This window comes from Hordeum vulgare, chromosome 3H (genome assembly GCF_904849725.1).
Source record: "Hordeum vulgare subsp. vulgare chromosome 3H, MorexV3_pseudomolecules_assembly, whole genome shotgun sequence".
NCBI lineage: Eukaryota > Viridiplantae > Streptophyta > Magnoliopsida > Poales > Poaceae > Hordeum > Hordeum vulgare.
The window spans coordinates 604,298,132-604,309,284 of NC_058520.1; the positions used below are offsets into that span (position 1 = coordinate 604,298,132).

The 11,153-nt window shown below is 44.4% G+C and overlaps 1 protein-coding gene and 1 pseudogene across 1 annotated transcript; both read left to right on the top strand.

The window, feature by feature from the left end:
• The first annotated feature begins 6,672 nt into the window (after positions 1-6,672).
• On the top strand, positions 6,673-7,319 carry LOC123441032 (ADP-ribosylation factor-like protein 6-interacting protein 4). Its single transcript, XM_045117561.1, has one exon. The coding sequence runs from the start codon at positions 6,798-6,800 to the stop codon at positions 7,035-7,037; it is 240 nt and encodes a 79-aa protein (XP_044973496.1). The 5' UTR covers positions 6,673-6,797; the 3' UTR covers positions 7,038-7,319.
• Positions 7,320-9,696: 2,377 nt separating this feature from the next.
• On the top strand, positions 9,697-9,945 carry LOC123441033 (annotated as a pseudogene).
• The last annotated feature ends 1,208 nt before the right edge of the window (positions 9,946-11,153 follow it).

The window sequence follows — 11,153 nt, forward strand, 5'->3', positions numbered from 1 at the left end:
AGGACTTATGGTTCGATGAATGGCAAGAAAGGCCTCACAATCAAGATACATTTCATTAGTAGATGAAGATGCATCATCCTTTTTGTCGGCAATCCCTACAAGAACAATTCGTAAAGTATTTGGGCCCACGGCCCGAAAGTGATGAAGCATCCAAATTCTCCATAGGGTATAATTTGTGCCATCAAAGTCAAAGATACCATTGTGCACTAATCCAATAGTCGACATCGATACTCTCTAGGTCGTGAAACCTAATTAAAGAGAGACCTAGCTCTGATACCAATTGAAAAGACCTCGATGACGCCTAGAGGGGGGTGAATAGGCTATTTAAAAACTTCTTCGGATTTGGCTTGAACCTAATGCGGAAATAAACTAAGAGGGTACTTGTCAAGCACAAATCCTAAATGCACTAGGCACTGCAACGTGTATCAACAACACGATCTACCAAGATGGACACAATACAGTTACTAACAAGCACAAGTAAGTTACACAAACTTACTTGAGCTATATCACACAACAAGTAGGTGAACAACACAAGATACTAGATCACACTATATCAACACGATATATCAAGGGCTGCAAGTATGAACGTGTGGATATAGAGGGTATGCTTGAATGATTAATCTTGTACAAGAAATAGCCAACACAATATAATGAGCACAACCAATATGCAATGTATGTATGCTCAAATAACACAAGTAAACCACAAGTAAGGAGTTAGGGTTAAGGATAACCAAGGTCACTCAGACGAAGATGTATCCCGATGTTCACTTCCTTGGAGGGAAGCTTGTCACCGTTAGAGAGGTGGATGTTACCACGAAGGCACACCAACGCCACAAAGGCTCACCCTATTCTCCCTTTGAGATAACACCACGAAGGCGTTTCTCAACCACTAGTGGTAAGCCTTTGAGGTGGCTTCCAAACCCTCACAAACTTTTCCGGGGGGTAATCACACGGATTGATTCCTCTCCGAAGAACTCCTACCGCCTAGGAGTCTCCAACCTCCAAGAGTAACAAGATCACGGGGAATGCTCAAAACTTGCTCAAATCACAAATAGCTTGGGTTGAGAGAAGGAGAGGGAGACGATCTATCTTTTGATTGGAACAACTCTCAAAGGGGCTCACAAATGCTCTTGGGATCTAAGATTTGGAGTGAGCAAATGTGTGTGAGGTGGAAATGTGTTCTTATGAGGATAAGGCTGTGTTGGGCTGCCCTCTCACGAAGTGGGAGGGGGTATTTATAGTGTGGAGTGAAATCCAGCCGTTGGAGGTACTTTAAGTCACACAGGGTCCGGACGTCCGACAGTTGCCGGAAGTCCGGGCGTCCGCGAGGGGTCGGACGTCCGACAAGGGTCGGTCGTCCGAGGCCTGTAGATACGACTGAAACTATTTTGAATTAAACAGCCACCGGACGTCTAGGGAGGACCGGAAATCCGAGTTATACAACTCAACTTCTACTCGTGGTAGGTTCCGGATTTCCGACGGGGGTCGGACGTCCGGTCCTCGGACGTCCGGAGGGAGCCGGAAATCCGAGTTATAGAGCTCATGTTCTTCTGGTGCAGGGCTCCGGATTTCCGAAGCTGGTCGGTCGTCCGACCCTTGACCGGCCCTCGGACGTCCGGAGAGAGCCGGACGTCCGAGTTATATGGCACAAGTTTCTCTGGTGCATAGTTCCAGAATTCCAAAGCTGATCGGATATCCGGGCCTCGGACGTCCGGAGGGAGCCGGAAGTCCGAGTTATATGGCTCTTATTTCTCTGGTATAGGATTCCGGATTTCCGAGGTAGTTGGTCGTCCTGTTGGAAATATGCCCTAGAGGCAATAATAAATTAGTTATTATTATATTTCTTAGTTCATGATAATCGTTTATTATCCATGCTATAATTGTATTGATTGGAAACACAATACTTGTGTGGATACATAGACAAAACAATGTCCCTAGTAAGCCTCTAGTTGACTAGCTCGTTGTTCAAAAGATGGTCAAGGTTTCCTGGCCATAGGCAAGTGTTGTCACTTGATAACGGGATCACATCATTAGGAGAATCATGTGATGGACTAGACCCAAACTAATAGACGTAGCATGTTGATCGTGTCATTTTGTTGCTACTGTTTTCTGCGTGTCAAGTATTTATTCCTATGACCATGAGATCATATAACTCACTGACACCGGAGGAATGCTTTGTGTGTATCAAACGTCACAACGTAACTGGGTGACTATAAAGATGCTCTACAGGTATCTCCGAAGGTATTAGTTGAGTTAGTATGGATCAAGACTGGGATTTGTCACTCCGTGTGACGGAGAGGTATCTCGGGGGCCATTCGGTAATACAACATCACACACAAGCCTTGCAAGCAATGTAACTTAGTGTAAGTTGCGGGATCTTGTATTACGGAACGAGTAAAGAGACTTGCCGGTAAACGAGATTGAAATAGGTATACGGATACTGACGATCGAATCTCGGGCAAGTAACATACCGAAGGACAAAGGGAATGCCATACGGGATTATACGAATCCTTGGCACTGAGGTTCAAACGATAAGATCTTCGTAGAATATGTATGATCCAATATGGGCATCCAGGTCCCGCTGTTGGATATTGACCGAGGAGTCTCTCGGGTCATGTCTACATAGTTCTCGAAGCCGCAGGGTCTGCACACTTAAGGTTCGACGTTGTTTTATGTGTATTTGAGTTATATGGTTGGTTACCGAATGTTGTTCGGAGTCCCGGATGAGATCACGGATGTCACGAGGGTTTTCGGAATAGTCCGGAAACGAAGATTGATATATAGGATGACCTCATTTGATTACCGGAAGGTTTTCGGAGTTACCGGGAATGTACCGGGAATGACGAATGGGTTCCGGGAGTTCACCGGAGGGGGGCAACCCACTCCGGGGAAGCCCATAGGCATTTGGGGGGGTCACACCAGCCCTTAGTGGGCTGGTGGGACAGCCCACCAATCCCCTATGCGCCAAGAGAGAAAAAATCAAAGGAAAGAAAAAAAAAGGGAAGAAGTGGGAAGGGGGAAGGACTCCCTCCCACCAAACCAAGTAGGACTCGGTTTGGGGGGGAGAGTCCTCCCCCCTTGGCTCGGCCGACCCCTTGGGAGTCCCTTGGACCCCAAGGCAAGGTCCCCCTCCCTCCTCCTATATATATGGGGCTTTTAGGGCAGATTTGAGACGACTTTCTCACGGCTGCCCGACCACATACCTCCATAGTTTTTCCTCTAGATCGTGTTTCTGCGGAGCTCGGGCGGAGCCCTACTGAGACAAGATCATCACCAACCTCCGGAGCGCCGTCACGCTGCCAGAGAACTCTTCTACCTCTCCGTCTCTCTTGCTGGATCAAGAAGGCCGAGATCATCGTCGAGCTGTACGTGTGCTGAACGCGGAGGTGCCGTCCGTTCGGTACTAGATCATGGGACTGATCGCGGGATTGTTCGCGGGGCGGATCGAGGGACGTGAGGACGTTCCACTACATCAACCGCGTTCACTAACGCTTCTGCTGTACGATCTACAAGGGTACGTAGATCACTCATCCCCTCTCGTAGATGGACATCACCATGATAGGTCTTCGTGCGCGTAGGAAAATTTTTGTTTCCCATGCGACGTTCCCCAACACGTCCGGCCCTCGGACGTCCGGAGGAAGCCGGATGTCCGAGGCACTGGTTCTGTTTTCAGATAACAGCAAAGCAGTGGAGATGTGGTCTGAGCAGAAAGTGAAGATGTAGTTTGAGCAAGTTCATCGCAAAACCTGTGATCCCCTCTTAATAGTGCGGGATCCCTAAGGACTCAAGAATCATAAAAGAGTACTGATCATCCATACTTGAGTGTATACTTTTATTCGCTGATCATCACTCCGCACCACTAACGTCAAAGGAACTGATATCTTTGAGTTAGCCCTTTCACCTGAGCTTGATGTTGTTGTTCCTTCTTGGCTCAAGTTGAAAGCAAGACATGATGAAGTCTTCAAGTAGCTTTCCCATACACAATGCGGAAAGCCTAGCTTATGTATTCATCTTCATTTGTCCACCATGTGAACATCCACAAGAATCAAGCATGTAGTGCTCAAGATGCTTATCTTGATTTTGTCCTTGTTAGCACATGAGGTTGTCCTTATCAACACATGATCATTGACAATAGTTTCAATGATATATTCGTGCTGATCCACTTGAACTTGCACACCACAATCTTGATGACGATCACCACTTGACGTCATCCTTCATGGGTTGTATGAGATCTTCCTTTTGACGCAAGCCCAATGGAAGCACACCTAACCCCCACATAGGAGTCTCACAAAGACCATGGGTTAGTACACAAACACGTAATGGACAATGCTTACCATACCATGGGATCACTTGATCCCTCTCGGTACATCTTATACGCTTTGTGTGTTGATCATCTTGATTTACTCTTTGTCTGAGATCTTGATCAACCTAGTGTTTCTATGACCATTCTTTGGATAATACCTTGAATAGCATCTTGGTCATCATATAAACTCCTTGAACCCAACAGATGGACTTCAAGAAGTGTCTATGGACAAATCCTATAAATATAACTTAAGGCAACCATTAGTCCATAGGAATTGTCATCAATTACGAAAACCACATATGGAGATATATGCTCTAACAATTGTTTCTCTAAAAAAAGATAATTAAGAATAAGAGGCTCACCACGATGGTGCTGGCGACGAGATCGACACGTGCGATCGACGGGGGTGAGGACGACGGGCATGGGGACGGGACGGCATCCTACACATGTGCAAACTAAAAAGTAAATTAGAGCTTAAATTGTGCATCTAAATAAAATAAACTCACACATACACTCGTCCACTAAAACCAACAAACCACACAACTTTTGGAGCATTTGAATTGAGCTAAACTAGTAGTCACAGATGAGGATGAAGTTGCTAACCTTTTTAGAACACTTGGATAGTTGGTGCACGGCCAAACCTAGACAAATCTGGGGGGAATGGAGCTTGGAGGTCGAGCTTGGAGAGGAGAAAAGCTTAAGTGTGGATAGGGCATTTCGTCGAACACTTCATGTGCATAGGAGGTGAGAACAGAGTAGCACACACCTCCCACATGCAGGCCAGTCAAAAAACAGAGGAGTGAACGGGCAAGGACGAGCATATATATAGGCATTCTTTTTGTCCGGTTGGTGTCTAGAACCGGGACTGCAGACACACCTTTAGTCCCTGTTCTAGACACGAACTGAGACTAAAGGGGTTGTAACAGGAGCCAGGCTCTTTAGCCCCGGTTAGTGGCTGGAACCGGGACTGAAGGTCCCAGACGAACCGGGACTGAAGGTCCCAGACGAACCAGGACTGGTCCCCGCCGAGGCCCGACCGGCATCCTGTCCGCTCGAACCGGGACTAATGCTCGCAATAGTCCCGGTTTGTAAAGCGGCCGAGACTATTGCTCAATCGGGGCTAGGAGGAACGCTCTGTTTTCTACTAGTGTGGAGATGCCCTACCAATTACATTGTTACAAGACTAGTACATGTGTTCAGATTGTTGGTCGAGCTATTTAAAATTTATAAAACCTAAGAGCAAGAACCTCATATCCTCTTTATCGGCCTGGACGCATAGTCCGGACGTACAATCTAGTCACTACCCGGGCAGAATAAGGAAAAAATAATAATTTAATCGAACCCTTCACTTTATCTTCGTACGTCGGGGCCTTGTGCAAAACTTCATATGCATCCTATGTATGGTCAGGATATGAGGGTTCATGGACACGTCCGGTCAGCCCTGTCCAGAGCATAGTTTATCTTTCTTCATTTTTTTCTTTGTTCTCTCTCCATGTTCACAAATTATATGCATGTGAATCGATAATTTCAGGCCAAACGAGAGACATGGCTACATACATGCATAAATGAGGGGTGAAACGAACACATTTGGAAAATGATCGAACGCGATCTTGGACGTTTGAGGAGCTAAATTTGAAAGGGATGCCTAACATATCTATATACAAAAAAATGCGAGACACGAAACATGGAGAAATCAAACGGCTTCCAGCCAGTTTCCCATCCAGGAGATGATTGGCAGGTCTTCATTCTACTCCACACGAATGTACTCCCTCCGTTTCAAAATATAAGACTTTTTAGGGATTCCACTAGAAGACTATATACAGAGCAAAATGAGTGAATCTATACTCTAAAATATGTCTATGTACATTCGTATATAGTTTATAATGCGATCTCTAGAAGGTCTTATATTTAGGAACGGAGGTACTAGAAAACAGAGAAAACGATTGAAAGTCGTTATCGTGAGGACCTTGCCAGCCAAGCAACCCCTCCAGTCTCCTCTACGCTGGGTCAATGGTCAATGTTGCATGAGGAAAATTCAACAGGCCACTATAGACAACCAGTACCACCTACGGCGCTACACTACAGGCTAACAGGTGGACCATGAGAGACCTGGAGCCCACCCGCCAGGCACTTGCGGCCGCATGACGCGCGTAAGCTACACGTGCGTGCATAACTGTCAATGGAAGGCCAGATCGTCGTCGTTGCGAACATGTGCTCCAATGTGAGTGCTAGCGAACCTTCCTATGCCTGCTCATGCACAGAGTTTTGAGTAGCGAACCTTCCGCTGAAAGCTTGGAACGCCATCCCATGCTCTCCTCGCCTATAAAAAGGTCGCCGGGAACCCTGCTTTTCCAACAGAAACATACACAAAAATAAAAAGTGCTGAGTTCTCCGTGAACACTTGAACAGACTCAGCTGAGAGAGCAGTGAGCAGGGGAAAGAAAGGAACAAGGGGAAAAGATAGTGGAGCAGTAAGTTAATTAGCAGGGCAGCCATGGGATTCTGCTGTGGGCCTTCGGATGTCAAGGTGCTCCCAAATAGCATCTCCTCCTTGTCGCCGTCCTCCTCCTCTTCCTCATCGGCTTCTGCTAAAGATTCTGGCGATGGTGGCAAGAAGAAACAGCAGCAAGGTGTGAAGAAGGAGCAGTGCAAGGAGAAGAAGAAGAGCAAACTTGACCAGGCCGCCATGTCGATGCCCCGCTTCCCCTTCCATTCTCGGCCTGGTCTCATGTAATACTAGCTTACAGCCGAGGTTGGAGCTTAGGATATACTGTATAATATACTCCCTCTCTATCACAATACTTATAGTTGTGGGTACCTGTGTTAATATTTCTAACAATAAGTATTTAGATACGGAGGAAGTATATAGCTTCGGTTGCTGGGTTAAAGTTTTGAAATTCCTAGTGTCGTCACATGTTCTATTATTCATCGATTGGTCTGTTGTATTCTATGATCTAAATCATGGGTGTTTTTTTGTTGATTTACAAGGGATTATATATGTTCATTGTCACCCGAATACTATTTGTTTCCCTATTTCCTTTGTTCGATTACTATTCCCATACTTGACAAACTTCACCAGTTCAGGCTAGCAAAGACTAAGCCTATATCACCCTCAAAAAGACTAAGCCTACATCGACTTGTAAACATCCTCTATAACACTATACTCTCAAGTTTTAAAGACCTCACATTTAATTGAGGTCTTCAAATGAAGTTGAGTTGTCCGATTTTGATCAGGTCAACAATTCCTCAAAGCTCTCTCATTCATTTTTTTTATTATATACACTAGGATTTTTTAATTTTAAGGCCTCATAATTAATTTATACTATTCTCTATCCAATAATTTCAAATGATTGGCTCAATTTAGAACTGAGTCGCTTGATTTTGACCGGTCAACAATTTCTCAAGGAGCTCTCCCATTTAATTCTTTTAATTCATAATGTTGCCTAATTTTGAACCTCTTTCATTTAATTGAGGTATTTAATTTTGAATTTGGTTTATGATTTTGACCGAGACAATGATTCAATCAGCATCTATAAAAATGAAGTGCCACCATGTGATATTGTAGCACCAATATAATACATGCGTCCACCGACACAAAGAAAATCCCATATAAATATAGGTTGGTAGCGGATAACACAAAATCACAACATGAAAGGTCCGCCAAATCACCATATTCCAAATAAAGCAAAAGACACTCAATCATCTTCCCCATCCGCCAAACTAAATATACCATAATTTCTAAAATATAAGGGATATTAGGTTTTTTAGTGAAATAAATCCTAGGTCATCCAACCATTTCATACGTGTTACCGAAGTCCTCGAACTATATATGGAAAATGTCATCCAGGTCCTCAAAGTGCAATCAGTTTGCAAATACGCGACACATGAATCGTTTGGGCACCTACATGACGCCTCTAAAACATTTGCATTTTGGGGAAGTGGATAACATTTTTTATAGTTTGAGGGCTTACATGACGCCTCTCAAATAGTTCAATGACCTAGGATTCACTTCACTCCGGTTTTATGGAAAGTCAAATTTCTATAACTTTGACCAAATTCAGAGCAAAAAAACCACATTCACAATATTAAGCAGAAAATACAGAACGTTATTTCATGATGAATCTACTCATAATGGTTTGACATTGTTGATTTTGATATATTTCTCTACATATCTAATCAAACTTAAAAGATTTGAGTTTTTTAAGTAATACATGTTATATATTAATACAAAGTGGGTCTGTAAAAAAACCAACAACACCAACGACCTAGCAAAGCGTGCGAAACCCTTCTACTCTTTTCTATATCCAGTGGCAAAAAACCATAGAGAGTTGGCTGGGGCACTGGGTACTTTCTCCTCGAAAGTACGTGTAATGAGGGCATCTTCAAAGCTAACCTGCAAATTGACTCCCACACCCATTCATGGATGGGGCACCAGTCCGCAGACTCAGATGCGGGAGCCGACAATCTAATATTATTTGCATACATTTCAAAGCAAATTTAAATAAACTGGACAAAATTCACGCCAACCGGCTGTTTTTCATATAACACAGGAGCACATTCATTACAATTCTGACATTTTTCATTATAAAAATTGGCCGAACATAAACCTATCCTATAGTGCCCATCGTGCACTTCCTTTGTATTCCACATCGGCAACCACATTCTCCATTTTCCATCTACATGAGCGGCAATGGGGTTCAATACCCTCGAAGTGATGGCGTGGTCTCCAACGAGGAAGAGTTGAACATGAAACACGGACCGGCCCACTTGAGACACAATACATGCCGCCTTCCATGCCCTGCACGACTTCGGAATAGTCTGTGGTTTGTGTGTCACCGGTGCCGATGGATGTGAAGTCGATGATGAACGTGGCTGGTCGGTCACTGGCCACCTGCAGACACATCTACCCCCGAAAGTTGAACGGGGACGCGTGGAACGTCCGCGGCGTTCTCATCTTCGACCACATGCGCCCACGAGTCGATGCGTGTTCGGCCACGTACGCGTCCAGCTGCACTGCTTCTATGTTGCGAGCGCGCCTTGAGCCTAAATGTCCCATGATTTATTGACTTAACAATTAGAATATACATTTATTTGATAAACCAATAAGTTCCTAACAAAATAAGAGATTGCCAAATAAAATCCTACGATTTATTTAGCTTGGTAAATCCCAACCATAATTTGATAAACATCTATTTGGACGTCCACATTAATCTGGGCATGTAAATCAGAAGCTAACGTATGAGCAGAATATTTTTATTTTGTTGCAGTGCACGATCAATTAAAATAATAGTGTAGAAAAAACAGCTCCTCAAGCAAATGGAGAAAACAAACGGAAGTGAGCTGAGACCTGAGAGAGAAAGGAGCAACAGAGGCGAGCTAAGCTATCTGCAGACATGGGGTTCTGCTGCGGGCCTTCGGATGTCCAGGTGCTCCCAAGAACACCTCCTCATCATCATCCTCATCCTCTTCGTCTGCCAAAGATTCCGGTGATGGCGGCAAGAAGCAGCAGCAAGAAGGTGTGAAGACGGAGCAGTGGAAGGAGAAGAAGAGGAGCAACCTGGACCGGGCCGTCATGACGACGCCCCACCTCCCCTTCCATTCTCGACCAGGTCTCATGTGATAGATTACCCGAGCCGAGAGCAACGGAGTTTGGAGGTTAGACATGTAGCTTTGGTGGTTCCGTTGAAGCTTCGAGATTTCTACTGTTGCCACATGTACTGTTTATTTATTTTGTTAATTTACGATAGGATATGTTCATTGTCATCAAATATTTGCTGCATTACTTCTTTTGTTGGATTATCCATTTCTTCCTGCAGAAGGTGTCCACCTGAAGGTATAAACGTGATCCAGTACCAAGCAAAATGCAAAAACAATGTTGCATCCAACACATAAAAGACAAGTCACAACAAAAGCATCTTACTTGGGGAAAGAGCACTGACACAACCAAATAGTTTTACTTAGGCATGTACACTCACATGCCAACACAATTTCACTTTCGAAACAGGCTTACACTCCGCTTTGTATTAATAAAGCCATACAACAAAGACTTGTGGTATAGAAAAAATCCTCAAAAGCTGATCAAACATTAAAAAAATGAAAAAATTAACAGAGAACGGTAAAAACGCACGAGCATGCACAACTAAACGACTCAGATGAGTCAACGAGAGAAGCACATGAGACACACCGGCACGCTTGAGGGATCACCATACTCATCGAACACCGTCAATCAAGAAGGGCACAACACAAAGCGCGTGGCGTTTACCAAAGTGAACAAAGTATTCCACCCTGATTGTGAGAGGCTAGAGAGAAGCTCTAGGGATTCCCGAAGAGAAGAGTGACACCAACCTGCATCGCTCAACCTCCCCTACCCACCACATAGCGCGTGGCGCAGAGCTTTCGCTCAACCTCCCCTTCTCACCACATAGTGAGAACATGTTATAAACCCATCGCAACGGGGACCCCGCACCAAAGGCCCGGACAATTTTACTTCGAGAAGCGCAGTGTCACAAAGGATATTATTGGCTGATGGTGCTTTTCGTTTGACTAGAGATTTGTTGATTAAGTTTCCCAACACAAGGGGTCTTATTTGATGACCCACAAAGGAGATCCAACTATCAACACTATCTGTCGAAACGACAATGGAAATGGATTTTTCATAAAAAAGCTATATGTTGTCCCTATATGTTACTAATTATTATCCATGTTATCTATATGCTAGTTATAGGAGGAAGTATAACACCACTTATAAGGGTGAGGGTGACCCTTCATATATGCCTAATCTTTTAGAGGAGGAACCAAAATCTCATATAAGCCCATGTTACTTCGTCGTTTGTTCTGGACGAGCCAAGAT

What these genes read in the sequence shown, in the direction of transcription:
- LOC123441032 (XM_045117561.1), top strand. Translation starts at nt 6,798, where the DNA reads ATGGGATTCTGCTGTGGGCCTTCGGATGTCAAGGTGCTCCCAAATAGC.